Here is a 17,897-nt window from a genome sequence, read left to right as displayed (position 1 = left end):
GCAGAACAATACCCAGAGAGAGGCACATCACTTCCAGCCATCAAAAAGCAAAGCAGGAAAAACAAACAAAAAAAGAAGAAGAAAACATTGGTGGTAATCGATTGGTTCACTTGTAAGATTAACCTTGTCATTCTTGTATCAACTGAAGCAGCTGAAATCACTTCATTCCCGTCTCCCTCCATTATTTTGTTTATGATAAATTGCAAAAACAAACAAATAGGCAACATTAATAGCAATTTGAAAAAAAAATTCAACAAGAATTAAACATACAATTAAGTACAATTCCATAATGGCTAAGAATTAAGTACATGCATGGCCATTAACACATGCAACAGAGGTGATGGACTACCACTCAAATGTGTCTAGAATTACTGCTTTCTATCACTTAGCTTGTCAAGATCTACAAGAAATACCCTTTCCTTTTGCAATGCAGTTGAGGGATGATTCTAACAATTCGTTTACTTTAAAGCTGGGGCATTATAGCTCCGCTCCCTCCCTGGGGCTGCTCTATGCAGGGATTTTCCCAGGGCACAGCAGTTAGTCTCACAGACCAAGCTGAAAATTGGGCCTATGCGACACTTTGGAGGTGAAGGTGCGTGTGAGGACCAATAGAAGGCCACAATCATGGACATCGCAGCTTTTGAATGGTCCTCTCGCTCACATCCCCTCATTCTGCAGATATTTTTAAAGTGGTAATTGAATATGTTCACCACTTGAGGTGGGTATTCAGTTTTAAAAGGACAATTTATCAACTATACCCTGCCATTAATGGTGTCACTGAGAGAAATTATTTTAGATGTGACTACATTTCTGATGTAGCGCACACATTACAAGCTGGAATTTACTACCATCCTTAATGCACATGCTTTTCTCCTCACATTTTAGGTAATAATATAAATATTTAAGCATCACTCTTAAACTATCTTCCAAAACTGCTCAAATTGAATTCCTCAATTGAACCTATGTGCTAGAATAAATCCATAATAAAGGAAGAAGTACCTGAGTGCTGGAGGGTCCCACTGCACGCCTTGGAACTTTGATGTCAAAACCAGTTTTGGGGTCTTTCTCCCCTCTCAGTGCGGGGTCATTAAATGGTTCACACCCTGCGCCCCAGTCACAGACTGTCTTTCTGATTGCCTGAAGCACACTGGAATTTATCAACAATATTTGACATTTTAAGATGGTACATTAAATGTTCTCTATAAGCTGCTTGATAAATGTGCAAAACCGCTGTAATAGTTAGCAGTTATCTTTATCTATGGGTGGTTTTAAAAGCCATTTCCAGATTATTGAAAAAGCATGAGAGGAGTGAGAAGTCCCTAGCTGCATAGGTAGGCTCTTCCTTCTGCCTTATATCAACCTCAGATGAGAGAGAGGCCTAACAAATACCTCATTAAGAGAATAACAAGAGCGGGGTCAGGAGTTTTCTTTGAAGTACTTTGATTGAGGTTGTGACTTGAGTCAAGCTAGAGTGTCAAATGGGATTGATAAATAGGCCTGTTCTCAAGGAACAGGTAGTAGGTCCCTGTCAAGATCAGCAACACCAACATATCCCAGGGTAGATTCTGTGTTATTTGGTCATCATGCTGCCTAATCACCACTTTATGGTTACATTTCAATCTGCAGCACATATCTGAAACAAAAAAATTTAAATGCAGAAACTTTTTAGGGGAGTATTTGGCAAATGCAGTCCTTCTCAGACTCATTCGTTGGTCACTCTCCCAGAGAAGCCAATACAAAATGGGAATTGCATGAGCAGGCCTGGGGCTAGATTTACTAAACTGCGGGTTTGAAAAAGTGGAGATGTTGCCTATAGCAACCAATCAGATTCTAGCTGTCATTTATTTAGTACATTCTACAAAATGACAGCTAGAATCTGATTGGTTGCTATAGGCAACAACTCCACTTTTTCAAACCCGCAGTTTAGTAAATATACCCCCTGGTGTTAGACAAAATGTACCCTACGTAGAAATCATGGTGGGTGCTTCTACACAATGATTTTCAAGTGACATTCCACACAACACAATGCAGCTAGAGAGATAGGAGCATAAAACTACCAAAAAATGCAAAATATCCCCTATTTTTGTCAATCACTCAGGGCCCAAAATTCATTTAATCCCGCACCAAGTATGTGTAAGAATACAAGACATCATCTCAAAAGAAAATCACACTTCAAAAGACTTAAATGTACATATATTTGCTATCCCTATACTTCCGTGAAACAGCCACTTAAAAGTTAAGATACATTTCTGGGATTATCAAAAGAGTACTTTTGTAAAAAGCTTGTAAAGTTTTTGGCCATTCCAATAATCTACCAAATAAAATAATTGTTTTAGAAAACAGACACACGTAAGCAATACAAAACTTGCTTGGATAGACTAAAACTGTGAAACAAACATCTAAGCCATAAAATTTTATTTGGTCATAACTAAAACCCAAGTTTTTTTAAAAACAAAACAAAAAGAAAACCACAACAAATAAAACATTCATACTATACAAGCTTGAGCACTTTTAAATTTGCCTTCAAACCTCAAGCTCCCCCCCCCTCTCTATACCCCAGAAACCTGCCAGGAACTTCAATATTTTTCTAACAAAGCCCTAATTATTAATCCAGTAGTACAGAACAAGATCGAGAACCAGGCTTCCAAAAAGCAACTGGAAAGATAACCTTATCAAGGAGTAAGTAAAGAACAAAAAAATTAACAAAGAGTGTAAATGGTGGGTATCTGGTGTCCCCCAATTGACTGAGAGAGAAGAATTTAACGCAAGTACAAAAATACAATTTTCTCTTTCAATCTAATAGGGGACAGTAGATGTCTCTAAGGGAGAGTACTCCTAAAAGTTGCAGTGCACAGCACCTTCCAGCCAGATCTGGTATACTTAGACACAAAAATTTAGCATTGGCAGAACTTAGTGAAAATGTGTACCGAAAACCAGCTGGCCACCTGACACAGCTGCATAGCTTAGGCCCCATGTTGCATCGCCCAGAAGCAACCACCGACACATTTACCTGCCTCTGATGTATGCTGAAGTAATCCACCTGACAATGGTCTGCTTAGAACAGAGATGCTCAAACCCAGTCCTCAAAAGCTACCAACAGGTCACTGTTTAAAGAATTCTGTCTGCAGAAACAGGTGGGGTAATTAATTACCCAGCCAAACACATTAACTCACCTGTGCCCGATTAAAGAAATACTGAAAACTTGAACAGTTGGTATCTCTTGAGTTTGGGCACCACTGGGCATTCTAGATGGCAAATAAATCATTCGTTCTACATACTTCCCAGGTCCTAAATGTCCTGACCACTTCAAGAGGAAAGGGAAAGCCATCTACATCTGGAGACCTACCCTAATCTAAAGCCACAATCATGATGTCCTCATTCAGATGGAACTTGAGAACCACCCTAGGCTGAACGAATGTTTAATCCAAAAGAGAACCCTGTTCATGAAAAATAAGCAAAGGACAGACTTAAGACAAAGTCCACAACTCTGAACAACAAGCAGACGGCTTCCACCACGGAGATCATGTGTAGTTACATGACTTTCATGCTGACCGCTTGCCTGCAGGCTTGGGAGCTGGACGGTTGCTGTCCAAGCCTGCTAACCTCTCTGATGACTACCACGAGGAGTGGAGGTTTGTTCTCTGGAGGTCTGAAACCTCATCTTCCCTGATGGACAAAAATAGCAAAACCTATGGCGCCCTCGATCGGAGAGCATGAACAAGGAGAAAGGAACGCTTACCCCCAGTTCAGGACCAAACAAAAATGTGTCTAGAAAAGGGCAAAGACTCCAGAGTCTTTTAGGACTTTACTTATACCTCCCAAGCTCTAAGCAAGAGACCAAGGCATGCCAAGACTGCTAAGGCTGAAATCTAAGCCCCAAAAAGCCCTGTATCATTGGCGGCTTCTCCCAGATATGCTCCACCAGAGTGAGCAAATCCAATCTGGGTCTGCCGACTCACACACTCTACCTAAAGCGGCAGCATCAGATTGGTCACAAGACAATCTAGAGTGGTGCCTGGAGCAGGTAAAATATATTATGATGTCCCATTCCCAGTCTTGCCCAGGAGAGAGAAGACAGATACAGTGCACAATGAAATGCGGAAAGTGGACAGCAAAACAGGCAAAATACAGAACAAAAGTGACTGAAAGAATTCTAGTCACAAACAGACCCCTGACCATATACTCCCTAAATAAAGAGGGAGAGCTGCTGGCTGTTGCTGTGTCTATTCTGGTCAGGCTTGTCTTTGAAGAAAGCCTAGCCATGGAGGAGGTTCTACACAGGTATAGAATCTCCCACCCTAGGGCTCATTACTGCCATTCATAAGGATGCTGTTGGCTCCAGAAGCAGCGGAGAGTCCCTTACCATGTTGCTGTGCCTCCAGTGCCAGTCCTGGCCCGGTGGCGCGGGGATCCCATACGACCTGTGGCAGCAGTGGACACGTGGCAAGAGGATTTAACTGTATATCCTCAGCCTATTAAAGGCAGATTTAAATAAACTAAAATAATAAGGCTTAAAATATATTGGCTGCCACAGGCCCAGCTTTGTTGGACACTTAAAAAAAACCTGAAATTTGCAGCAGGCTTTCAGGGGAGGATCATGAGTATTTGGAGGCAAATGTAAAAGTGTCCAAGCTCCTGTCACTGTACTCTATACTCCAGAGTTTCCATTGTCCCCCATTATAATGAAAAATAAATAGTATTTTAATTTTACTATATCCAAATTAAAATATGGAGAAGGACTCAGTTAAGTGCTGAAAGCATGCCATGTATGGTACAGAATATTTACTTATTACAATGAGATAGCTCTCACCTTTGGATAACATTTTTCTTTTTTTTGATAGCTTGTCTTAGTGGTTCACGTAAAGTGACCTGTGCAAAATCCTGCAGTGCTGCATATATAGTATGGCGAATTGCATGGTTAAATACACTCTCCATCCGGCCCATCAGAACTTGCAGACCCTTGATCATAGCGATCACCTACAGAGAGATAGAACGGAACGAATAAACAAGGTCAGGCTTTATCTGTACGCAAATAAATGTCTTGTCATAAAAGACCATTTAAAGAACTAATTTTCTTCCACCTTCCATAATAGCAAAAAAAAATAAAAAAATTAAACCATGAATAGCCATAAGCTGTCAAGTATCAGATTATTTCTTCTGTACAGCTGTATCAATTATTTAATCCATAGCTTTGTTTAATTTCTAGGCACTTAAAAGAGTAAATGCATGTTCCATGCAGGACCTTACTTATCTGCATATTTGCATTAACATTTGGAAATTGCCCCACTTGTTAAGCCTATTAATTAATTATTAAAATCAATAGTGTCGCTCAGTGGCCTGTTTAACAAATGGTATATTGTTCACATAGCATTTTACCCTATGAACAAAATAAGTATAAAATGCATCTACAAAACACATGGGGCCTGATTCATTAAGAATCTTAACTTGAGAAACTTCTTATTTCAGTCTCCTGGACAAAACCATGTTACAATGCAAGGGGTGCAAATTAGTATTCTGTTGTGCACTGTTAAATACTGACTGTTTTTTCATGTAGCACACAAATATCAACTTTAAATTTCAGTGTACAAATAAGCTATCAAGTATTTGTGTGCTACATGAAAAAACAGTCAGTATTTAACTTATGTGCAAAACAGAATACTAATTTGCATCCCTTGCATTGTAACCTGGCTTTGTCCAGGAGACTGAAATAAGAAGTTTCTCAAGTTAAGATCCTTAATGTATCAGGCCCATGGTTTTTAAAGTTAAAGTAATGGCTCAGTATAATTTCATTCAGCTTATTATCTTTGCTGGCGTTATAGATATTGGCTCTTTCAAAGTTATCTCATCAACAAAAGATGAGAAGAGACACACGGATTACTTACTTCCACTAAAGCAAACTTCTCCTCACTGGTGTAGTTGTAGCGTGTGGCTCGCTCGTATTCCTCAGCATTGTCTGGGCAGTCTTTATTGGAATACTTATCAGTTGGGTGAACAAGCTTCCAGGAGTACTATCACAAGGGACAAAACACAGCTAATCACAATCATTACATTGCTATATTATTAAATATAATCAAAAAGGATTAATTCATTGGATAACAACCTATTTCTTAGGGGGGGGTAGAGTTCAATTAGCCGCAAAGTGTCTTGCGGGCATTCTGGAGACACATCACGGTGAAGATTTACACAGAAATCTCCGCTCATTTTTCCTCGCTCCCTATAGAGGTGCGAAGCAAAAGGAATGGAGATTTCTACCGTAGTAACGGAAAAAGTGCACAGCCGCGTTGTTCAAACATCACGGTTAATTGAATTCCCCCTTAATACAATGCACCAACCGAATATATAAACGAAACGCTTGAAAATGATATCTTCATGTCGAGTAAACAATGAATCACTTAAACTTGGAGAGTAGTGAGGTCACTTGTCATATAGTGGATTTTAATAGCTTCTTATAAAAAGTATGATTGGCAAGGGTTCTCTGTACCCTGGTTTGTAAGTACGATAATTGCCAAAATCAATTTGGAATTATGCGGAAATCAACCAACAACAAGTACTCCATGGCCTCTCCAAGCAACATCACAATCAGGCCTTAAAGAGGTGCAGTACATTGAAAGATGGCATCGTTTTCAACATGCTTCTCACATACGAATATTATACATATGCTTATGAATATTAAATAAAACAATCTGGTGAAGCAAACAGCTTTTTTAAATAAGGAGATTGCCCATTATGGTCTGAGGGAGATCTCAAGATCATCAGTAATAGTTAATTGCAGTATTCATCCAAAAATCAAACCAGGGCCTGTTTCCACAAAGATAGGATTACTTGTGGGTTTTGGACGACCAGTCTAATTAAACTAATCATGAAAGTAAGAAATGTACAATGCAGATTATTTGTTTATGGTCATAAAAACTTTAATAAGCAGCAGAAAGCATGTTTCTTACATAAGTGTTTTTCTACTGTCCTACAGATTTTCTAAAGGTTAAAAAAAAAAAAAAAAAGCTGATCAGAATTGTCTCCTTTACAAGACGTACCACTTCCATCACATGTGCGCTCCACTGAGACAAGAGTTGAAGTCCTTGTAAGGACAAGTCAAAAAGTTTTCGGTACTCTGCATCTGTCTTTTGGGTTTCCTGGCGACCAGATCCGGTCACCACCTAATATATAGGAAGAAGGAAAAAAGGAGAAGAGAATTAAATTAGGGAGAGCGGTCACAAGTTTTGAAATTTTGCAAAGCAAAATTAGTAACAGCAAAACAATTAATGATGGAATGTTTATATTTGAGAAATATTCCAGTAGGCAATTCTGAATGCAGTTAAAACTGAAACTTCTTTCCAGAAATGGCTCGTCCATTATTCTGTGATCCAGGGACACCTACCTCAAACAATGTCATAAGCTTTTGTGCATATCTATTGATGATTACTGAAAATATGCTTTATAAGACTGCAATGGCTTCATTAAACAAGCCGTTTTGCTATTGATCTGAATTACCAAGAAGAACAAAGAGAAGCTGGTCTGAACCCACCTCGCTATTGCTGTACCGAGCCAGCTCAGAGATGAAACGCATGTGGTCCTCTCTAATCTGGATCATCTGCTCACAGATGTTGTACTGAGGGCTGCTGCTGGATGATGTGCAGGTCCATCTGTTTAAGAGAACCAGCCAGAGCATTACTAACTCACAAAACATAAAAACCTCTTTTGAAAATAAGACAAACTTAAGGATTATAAAAAAATAAATTAATAAAAAAAAAAATGCTTAAGCATAATATTTAAAAAAAAATTACACTATTTGTCAAACAGTGAAAACAAAATATTGTAGACCTAGAAATTGTGTATTTATAGTCTTCATTGATCGAATATAGTGGAGAGAAAACATTTTAACATTTCAAACATGTTGCTAAAAAGTCATTTAAGGTTTTTGTGTTTTAATAATGATACAACATATTTTTCACTTTGACATAAGGGGCCAGAGTACAATCAAACAAAGCACAGAAATAATAAAGTGTCTCTTTGGTCGTTTAAAAAATAAATAAATCATAAAATCAGTCATATTAATATGCCAGTAAACATTAGTTCTATGAACACATAGAAGTAACATTAACCCTATGCATGAAGTAGTACTAGTATTAAGTTATTAATGTTAAATTATTGGCAAAAATGAATACCTTGCCCCACAGAGAATGTAATAAAAGAGTTAATTGGTCTACCACTGGCACATTACACCCCAGATGTGCTTACAATATGAAAGCACAGTGCTTACCTAGACTTATTCTCCTCATAATGTGCGCTGGTCTTTATGTACCTCGCCAGTTCTATTTGCATGTCACCAAACAGTGGTACCACCTGCAGTTGCTGTGCTCATCAGGAGGATGAAAAACAAACAGTTGAACATTATCATCGAGATACAAGTACGTGATTACACTACAAATAGCACAATTATCCCAATTGCAGTAAGTGAGAGTCCCTGCTGGAGAGACTGGCACACACATCATTACTAACCCTCAAGGACACAGTGGAGAGCAGAATTCAAGCTGTATGTAATGAAGCACGTGCTGTGTACAGTGTTGTTAGGATTGCTCTAATACAGCACACTGTCTCAATACAATATCTGGCTGTCAAGTTTATTTAAGTAAGGAAAGACCGTAGTAGTCATTCATAAACTACAAAATCTGTAGACTCGCAACGCATCTTTATGGCACAAAGGTGCCTACTCGTCCATCAAGTGTATTTGAATGTGCTCACTCTTATCAGTCTTTATTATCACCCCAATGAAAGCAATCAAAGCCTAGTTCTGTGGGATGGTGGGTGATCTGGAACAAACATGGCGGAAACAGTAAAAACGTGACATTAAAGTCCACCCTCTGACTACCTTCCGACCAAACCATCATCAATAGAAAAGTCTTAGTTTTTCTTCTAAAATGCTGCACACTTTAGCCTCTCCTTTATAGAAACAAAGAGGAAATAAGTCTCAAAAACAAGTGACTTAACATCAACATGTAAATGCAAGTGGGAACAGTGGTGAGCAATGGGCTAAGCTCCTATGCTATGTAGGACCCGGAAGTGTCACAAATTGTACCTCAAAAGACATTTCTGTTGTAATAACACTTAATACTCTTTTAGTTATTATAGATGTGCAATCATCATATACTACCACCTTTCATGGCCAGTACTACATGATCAGCTATATATTTAGGACCTCTACTTGAGATGGGGTAAATTTAAGGAGGGCTAATGAGGGAATCATTTGGTCATAAGGTCAGAGATTTAAAAAACAGCTGCAAACAGCATTCCTCCAACACAGTGAGGAGGATGATGGGAACACCTTAAGTTGTGTGCTGCAGTTACTCCACTCCACCATAGCACTTCCATTTCCGTGAGCCGGAGAAGTGGCATACGCCTGCTGGATACACCCCGATCCACACCAGGGTAAGTAGTTTGAAATTTGCTTAAATACATTAAATACAAGGCATGCTACACTTGCAACACACCTATAAACTGGCACATCAAGCAAAACCTGACAAGTAGCAGGTGCAGGGTGTTGAGGAAAAAGTTCCAAATATACTCAGCGAGGGAAATTAAGCCAAACTGCCAGGAGTAAAGTTTGGCTCTCAGGTGGGAGCGTTTATAATATATAGTAGGGGACTCTGCTGTCGTATGATCGTATATCATGCAAAGCCTGCATGGAGGTTTCAGGATTGTCATAGTCACTAATATGTCATCTGCTAATAAGCAGATTTTGTACTATTGACTATCAGATCAGCGGGTGTGATCTGTCGACAAGGACAAAGATGAAGTGTGCTAGAGGGAACCCATCTTGTGCCACTTGTGATGAGATAAACCAGCATTAGGCACTTTGGCTGCTTGATTAAAGTGTTAAAATAGAGAGCAACATGTGACCGGTAAACAGAAACCTGAGTACGGTTACCTTCACATAATCCCAATGAAGGCTGTTAAATGGGTTTTCAGCATTCAAAGAAGAGTAGGAAGGGAGTATTGGCAAGGGAGGGGCGGGGGGGGGGGGGGGGGGGTTTGTGGGGTGCCACCAGGTAGAGTATCCTTCTGGTCTGTGCTTGTCAGCCTTGAATTGATGCTAAACGGGTCACTCCTGACTTTGTAGGTTGAAAGGGGGTGATGCTATTAATTACTAATTTGGCATAAATACTTAAATATGTATTGAGTAATTCAATGATTCTGTAGCTTTGGCACAATGTGTGGTCTTCACAAGGTTTCGGTGTTGTTACAATCAGGTGTTTCAACATTTCAAAACGGAAAGAGAATGCGAGGAAACAGCTGATATATGGAGCAGTCAAGTGACAATATCTTTACAAAAACATCTAGTAACCATCAGGGAACGGTCAGATCCACTCTAGCAAGGACTGATGGGACAAGGGGACACCCTGCAGGCTATTAAGGGAGTTTTCGTACCTGCCAAAACTATTAGCAATATTTGTGGGGTGAGTCTCGCCTTGGTCCTGTTATGGCTATTATACACAATCGGGTGTGATGTTTTTAAACCTCAAGGCCGGTTATATTTCAATACCTTCAGCAATGGCTTTAAAAGCACACTATCTATAGAACAAAGAGGTGTCATTGGGACTATTTTTCTTAAAATACAAACTTGCCCCAAATAATACTTATGAAGGATGGGGGAAGGGTTATCAGACCACTTTATCAGATGAATGTCTGATTTTGAGAGGAATTCTTGAAACCATTTATCAAACAATTTTCTTCAGGTAGATCAGCACCCAAAAAAATATTACACTTAGTCAAGAACCAAAGAGAACTGATGTTGGAATTCTGTTGTAGAAGGTGGCATAACCCCCTTATAAATCTCCCACTAATGGAGAGTATGGTATGCTGTAAGACCCACAGCCTGAACCATGCAGCAGATGCAAATATTTATGTTTGAACTAGAAGTGTAAACACGCAGCCTAGACCTTCTGGTTTACTTAAAAATACAATTAGAGCATCTCAGGTTCATTATCCTTTTTGAACTTTACCTTAAAGAACTTGTCTATTTTGGTGAGGTTTATTCTCTTCTTTGCATCCAATTTGTAGATGTTGCTCACACTTCCGTCCATGAGGTACAAGCCAAAACCCATTACCTAAAACCGCAAAAAGTTTATATTATACACTGAATAATTTATAATATTAGAAATAGACTAGAGATAGGGTTCTTTAAAAAGTCACATGAATCATGTGCAAGCAAATACAACATTAAAAGACATCCAAGTTTTTCAAAGACATCCTGCTCATAAATATTGAGCGCTGTGTGACACTGCCCAGACTGGTAATTACAGATATACTCATGCTGCTGTTTCACCTTTTCTCTTGGCTTCCTATTTCCGACAGGTACTCCTATTTAACTGTAGCTCCAACAGTTACAATGTAAATAAGTGTTGTGCTGTAGACACACTGCGTTAACACTTCTAGCGACTCTATTTCTAACTTAACCACCCCATCTCTCCTCCAATGCATGGTGCAGCAAAACCTTTCCATACACGGGCAAATCCCGACAGTAGGCCTCAGCTCCTGGACTTCTTTCCCCCTGTTTGGATGTCCTGAATGGATCCATCCTTAAGGCATGAGTGAAGGAATGGCCTATGGCACAAATAGTGTGGCTCGCAGATAACTGCAGACATTGTCAGATCACAAGCATTGGCCAGCTAGATTTTATCCCAGCCATGTTTAACACCAAATCGATGCCAATCATGTGCAAACCAAGATTTCCACTAGTTTTGGGAAAACATGAATACAGATTTCTGTTCAGACTTGGGGGTAAATGTATCAATATGCGGGTTCTTCAACACCCGCGTGTTCAGCCTCTTCCGCGATTAAATTTCAAGCGGCGCTGCATTGTAAAGGGAAGTTAACCCTTTACAATGCAGCGCCGCTTGAAATTTAATCGCGGAAGAGGCTGAACACGCGGGTGTTGAAGAACCCGCATATTGATACATTTACCCCTTGGGCTTAGTAAAAAACAAACAAAAATAAACGTTTTTCCTTTACCGATGTTCCAAAAGCAATTGGAATCTAAAATATTTTGTAACAATCTGTACATTATTATAAAGCAAATACTTTTACAGCTTATTAATTTTCCTAATATAGAAGATGTGAAAAAACACCTTTTGTAAACAATGCTCCACAATGTGCACTCAAGAACGGTATAAACATTATTTTCCCTGAATTGTGCCACAACAAAGCAGACTGTGGCTGAACATTACACTTTGCAATTGTTTTATATGTGCTGCACGCTCTTGTGCCAAGCTTGGTAATCGCTTACAAAGCCAAATCTAGGTGGAGTAGTTTTCAACTCCTCAAAGTCTCCCAGGAAGCAGCAGCCACACAATGACTTTCCACGTTCCTTTCTTATGACTGAACATCTCACGCTATCTTTTAAATCCACACAACAGCTTTTTTCAGAAGTATCAACATGAACTTTGTGAAAACACAATAAAAATCACGATCCAATCTTACACCTGCTGGGTGAGATGTGTAATGCTAGAATACAGGATGAAATCAATCTGCCAGGATACATGCACAATAAAATATACAATCTGTTGGCTTCCTTACTTTTAGTAGCATGTGTTTCTCTCCAGGTGTCAGGTACATTTTGTTGTCATAGTAGTCAACGCATAAGTTCACTATGTCTGCAAGAAGCTCTTCATAACCAGGAATGACTTCCAGCTGCTGCTGTAATGACTGCAAAACAAAGCACAACATGACATCTGATGAGCGGTGGAGGTCTGGAATACAGGGCTCACATATATTCTCATTAAAAATATTGTGTTAAAGTATAATAACTCCTCATATTAATGCATGCCTTGATAGAATGACAGTTTTTAACACAGTGTATAATAATCTAATTCTTATGAGAACCAGATGAGCTCTCCCAACAGGGCGAGGGTTAAACAACCTGTGGCTCACCAGTTGTTGGGGAACAACAAGTCTCAGCATCTCCTGTCTGGCATGGCATGCAGCGAGTTCCACGGGTTGCCTAACTCTGACCATGACTATTGAACCTCTAGAAGTAGAAATTAATTTCTTCATAAATGTATCTGTGCCAGCATTTGTTTCCTGTTCTCTAAGCATTACACTACAATCACAAGTGTTTCAATTTTAGTCCTATCGGTAACTTGTAATTGGATTCACAAGATTTACTGTACAGACCACACACACACTATAGTCGCACAGTTCTACTAAATAAATAATAACTATTAATATTTACAATTTGCAGTAGCTGATTTCGGTTAGTATTTTAAACATGTATCTCTTCCTTGTGTTTAGTATAACAGGATCAGTGGTTTGCGGACAATTATACAGACCAGCAATGTCATTTTCAGAAATGTCACCTACTGCAATAGGCAAACCAAGAACATATTACTTAAAGCACAGTATAAATAGCGAGAAAGTGTTACACACTCACCTGAGTTATCTTATTGTGATTGGCGAGAAACATGGACAGGTTCTGAGATTCCTGGATAGACTGGGGGTCCGCCATTTTACGCAAAAACTGTGCTGCCCTTTAGAACATATTAAAAATGTAGAGAGGTGTTGGGTCAACGGAAGGCGGACGGCGGATATGCAAGCAAAACAACAAAAGTCTTATAAAATGACAGAGCTAATGAAACAAGAGTACAGTAATCAGACTTTGGCATTGAACATTCTAGTGCCAGGTATATTAACAAAAGCAAATGAGTGCTAATTGTGGTTCCCCATTCTATTTGTATCAAACAAAATATGGAATACGTATTATGGGTTACATACCATATTAAGCAAATATTCTTTTCACTAACTGGCTCCTTACACACTGGCATCCCCTGAGTTTAAAGACAATGGGTCAACAACACACTGCTCCTGTTAGCATGTAAACGTGTCCTAAATAATATGTAACTAGGTAAATATATAGTAATCTGGGAGAGTCACCCAGATCTATTGTATGTAACGTGAATACGTTAAGTGCAATCATTATGTTCCTCAAACTAATAAAATGTAGCTTCTACATTTTATATAGGATATCACAAATTACAGTTATTTGGCTTAAGAGATAAAGCCAAATGGTGTAATCAGTCACTGTAAATGTATCTCAGCACAAGTTACAGCTTAGAGACAAATCATAGGATGCCACTGTCATCTGGTGGGCAAGTTGTGATACATGAGAAGATTAGGCACGGGGAAAGGGGGGCAGTGTGAACACCATACCTCTTGTAAGCTGAATGATCGTTTTTAACACTGCACTTCATGTTTTTGAGCTCATCCAAAACTGCAAACATATTGATGAATTTGCCAAGAGTCAGTAAGTAAGCCTCAGATACAAAGTCTTTTCTTCTTTCAGCATGGCACAAGCGTTTCACCTCAGCGCAGAAGCGTTCAGTGGCATTTCTCTGTCAACGGGACAAAATGGAAGATATTGGGCACTTACTGCTTCAGATAACATAATACTTCGGTTATATAAGAGTACTAAGGGGAGCCAAGTAGGGAGTGTCTCTGTTCAGTCTACTGGGAGAAAAGAAAGGACACACTATGGGGGGGAATTCAATTGGCCGCATTACGGGTAAAAGTAACGCGGCCTGCGCATTATTACCGGTATTACGGTAACAATGCGCTTTATTACCGGTATTACGGTAACAATGCGCTTTATTACCGGTATTACGGTAACAATGCGCTTTATTACCGGTATTACGGTAACAATGCGCTTTATTACCGTTATTACCATAACAATGCGCTTTATTACCGTTATTACGGTAACAATGCGCTTTATTACCGTTATTACGGTAACAATGCGCTTTATTACCGTTATTACAGTAACAATGCGCTTTATTACGGTAACAATGCGCTTTATTACGGTAACAATGCGCTTTATTACCGTTATTACGGTAGGTTCAACGCCGGCTTTTTGCTCGCAGCTCGCTAAACTGCAAGCAGAAAGCCGGGTTAAAATTACCATAATAATGGTAATAGTTTTAACGCAGCGGAAATTTGGGGGGAATTTAATTCCCCCCTATGGGTGGATTAAGACTACATGTGTGCACTGAACTCAAAAACCATCCTGTGCTTTCTTTCTGGGTGGCAAGTAAAACATTTCCAAGAATATAGTTCTATTAATTTTTTAATTTATTAATCTTGTGCTTTGCTAGTGATAATTCAAAGGTATAGCACTTAAAAATACTGACTTGCTGGATTAATTATCAAGCATGAGAACAGGTACCTGAAAATACATGAAGTTCATCAATTTGGTGACCTCTGGTTCCAACACTTCCACAGTCTTCTCGTAGATTTCTACACGATTAGGCTGTTCATTACATTTGACCTTCAGAAGAATAAAAGAAGCTACATCATACAGAACAAAAAACCCAATCTCTCAGCACAGTACAACACAGAAGGCAAGGAGTTGTGTATAGAACACTTGATTATGTACAGATTAAATTTAATAGGACAAAACAAAGATACATCGTAAGCCAATGAAAGACTAAACACTCCATGTGTAGATACAATAGTACTTATTTTTCAACAGGGCAGTTTCAAACCAAGCAGCAAGATTGGTTCATGGCTTTGTAAAGAACGTGTGTCATAATGCAGATAATGGCATGGAGACCGCAAAGGGATCGTAAAACAAACTGGAAGCAGGCCGACCTGTTGTGTGAATAATTATTAAAATAAATATACCTTCCAGGTTGGTACCACACTGACCACCATATAATAATGCAATGATAACTGTTCTAAATTTAATACAACCCTGTTGAACAGCATGCAATACAGACACAGTTTTCCCATATATATATAGTATACACCCCTAATTGTCCAGAGTATAATTAGGCATTTTGGTTTTAACTGAATACAGAGGGAGGGTGAGAAGACACATACAGATACACATAGGAGAACGATATGTCCCCTAAGGTCTGGATTGTTATTAAGGATTACCTGTGGGATGGCTCTTGAGCAACTTCTCCATGTGTAAAGCATAATGGCATACTCCTGTCCTTCTTCCAGCATTACATTCTGCGCAGAACAAGATTTTAAAGTTATAAATATATTCTATCAAGCCTCAGACATATCAAACAAATTCCCATAATGCTTCAAAAATATCCTTAACTAAGTCTAGGCAGCACTAGCGATTTTATATGTGATCACAATGCTTGAATTAGGTCAAATTATGTGTCAACCAACACCTCCTATGGGAAATGTGCATTGTCTGATAACAGCATACCTGAAAAATGGAAACTGCAAGCTAAGCACTTTTTAGTTATAGCTCCACCCAACTAAATAACACATCTACTCTGCAAACATAATTTTTTCCCAAAAATATGGTTAACTCAATTACGTATATTTTCATTTTTAAAAAGTACAATTTTAGTAACGTTCCCTACAGCAATCGCTGCATCTGCTTGAATCCCATTAGCATCCATGGTCTACACTGCATCGTGCTCTTCTCCTCCAGGCCAAGCAGGTGTCAAAGCCCCTCCCTCAAATTCCCCATTTGAAAGAATGGTAAATGCAAAGGGGAGGAGCATTGACACCATTTTAGCTTGTTTCTGAGAAGGAAGAGAGCGGAGTGAGCATGGAACTCTTAAATCCATTGGGGAAAATGGCGGACGCTATTCTTTAATGTGACTTTCCCCCGAGAGCGCACTGGAGGAAAAAAAAATGTATCTGCAACTGGAGTCACTGAGTAATGAAAACAGCACTTAACTTGTGTTTATCAGTGAACCCAATGATTTTCCATTGTTAAGATGTTGAATTGTATGTTATCAAAATACTGTAGCTACTCACCATATTAGAATGGACCGTTGCCTGTTCAATGTATCTTGCAATACCAGTGACAAAGGCATTCCTGTCTTCAAAGTTAGTGTTAAAATTTGGCTGCAAAATGTTAGAAACAGGTTCATAAAATAACACTTGTTAATAAATTGTAGATCACACCATGTACCTACTTTATAAAAAATTATAACACATTTTTATGTTTAGAAAGCTGTATGTAAAACGCTTCAAATAAGATTACCTAATCACAGTAGTTCACTAGGTACGAATAGGTACTAATTAAATCAAATGTAACAGGCTGGACATAATACAGGTCAGCTACTTATACGTTAGCACCAGTAGATGGATCATAATATGTTAAATATATATAATATATATATATATATATATATATATATATATATATATATATATATATATATATATATATATATATATATATTTATTATTATTTTTACACATTATATATGAAAATAGATGATGATGATCATAATGTCCATACTGGGAAATAAACTTCAAATAAATAATAACTGTCACATCCGGTCGCAGCAGAGCACACGGGGTGTCTGTTAGTCACAGTTTTTGTTTTCTTCACACAATTTATTGCAGCAAGTTTCATATCCTTTATATACTCTACATACAGCCTTTACAAGAGGCATATATATTTATTTTGGCATATGACAGTTTTCCTAATGCCATGTCAGAAGTAGGAGTATGAATCACAGGTAATTTCAAGATATTGTGGTGAGAACTACAAGAGGAAATATAAAAAAAACAAACATAAAAGAGAAAATAACACTCCCCTCTGGGCCTTGAACCAACACAGGGGCAGTGGTGCTTAAAGTAAAAAAGTAACCCTACTGTACAAGGAAGTCTTTATTATTAATGGCTAATAACACAATATGGCTTCTGACTAGACACGGTCAGCAGGTTCTTAAATGTAACTAATTTTGCGAAGATTCCCCAAACAATTTGCTGAATACTTGACCTCAGATGCAGGTGCAGCTGTCCCTGTATACAAAGCAGCAGTGACCAGCAATAGTCTATCACTGTAGCACCGCTACTTTACACAAATTTCCTATGGGAGCTGGCCCTGAAGTGGTAACAGAAACAGCCCATCTACCACAAGCCTGACCCTTCCG

General features: G+C 38.7%; 1 protein-coding gene across 2 annotated transcripts in view; it reads right to left on the bottom strand.

Annotated features, from left to right (window-relative positions):
• The window catches only part of CYFIP1 (cytoplasmic FMR1 interacting protein 1), a 73,556-nt gene that overhangs the window by 37,912 nt on the left and 17,747 nt on the right, over window positions 1–17,897 (bottom strand). For both annotated transcript variants that reach the window (XM_075200091.1, XM_075200090.1), the window contains exons 3-15: window positions 16,768–16,857; window positions 15,919–15,996; window positions 15,206–15,307; window positions 14,200–14,381; window positions 13,424–13,520; window positions 12,571–12,699; window positions 10,998–11,102; window positions 8,258–8,349; window positions 7,523–7,640; window positions 7,032–7,154; window positions 5,883–6,008; window positions 4,811–4,977; window positions 1,000–1,147 (exon numbers count right to left, since the gene is read on the bottom strand). In XM_075200091.1, the coding sequence (XP_075056192.1) occupies window positions 1,000–1,147; window positions 4,811–4,977; window positions 5,883–6,008; window positions 7,032–7,154; window positions 7,523–7,640; window positions 8,258–8,349; window positions 10,998–11,102; window positions 12,571–12,699; window positions 13,424–13,520; window positions 14,200–14,381; window positions 15,206–15,307; window positions 15,919–15,996; window positions 16,768–16,857 (1,557 nt within the window). The remainder of the gene's footprint in view (window positions 1–999; window positions 1,148–4,810; window positions 4,978–5,882; window positions 6,009–7,031; window positions 7,155–7,522; window positions 7,641–8,257; window positions 8,350–10,997; window positions 11,103–12,570; window positions 12,700–13,423; window positions 13,521–14,199; window positions 14,382–15,205; window positions 15,308–15,918; window positions 15,997–16,767; window positions 16,858–17,897) is intronic.

Source organism: Mixophyes fleayi, chromosome 2, assembly GCF_038048845.1.
Source record: "Mixophyes fleayi isolate aMixFle1 chromosome 2, aMixFle1.hap1, whole genome shotgun sequence".
In the NCBI taxonomy this organism is placed as follows: domain Eukaryota; kingdom Metazoa; phylum Chordata; class Amphibia; order Anura; family Limnodynastidae; genus Mixophyes; species Mixophyes fleayi.
This window is presented reverse-complemented; position numbering and strand designations above follow the sequence as displayed.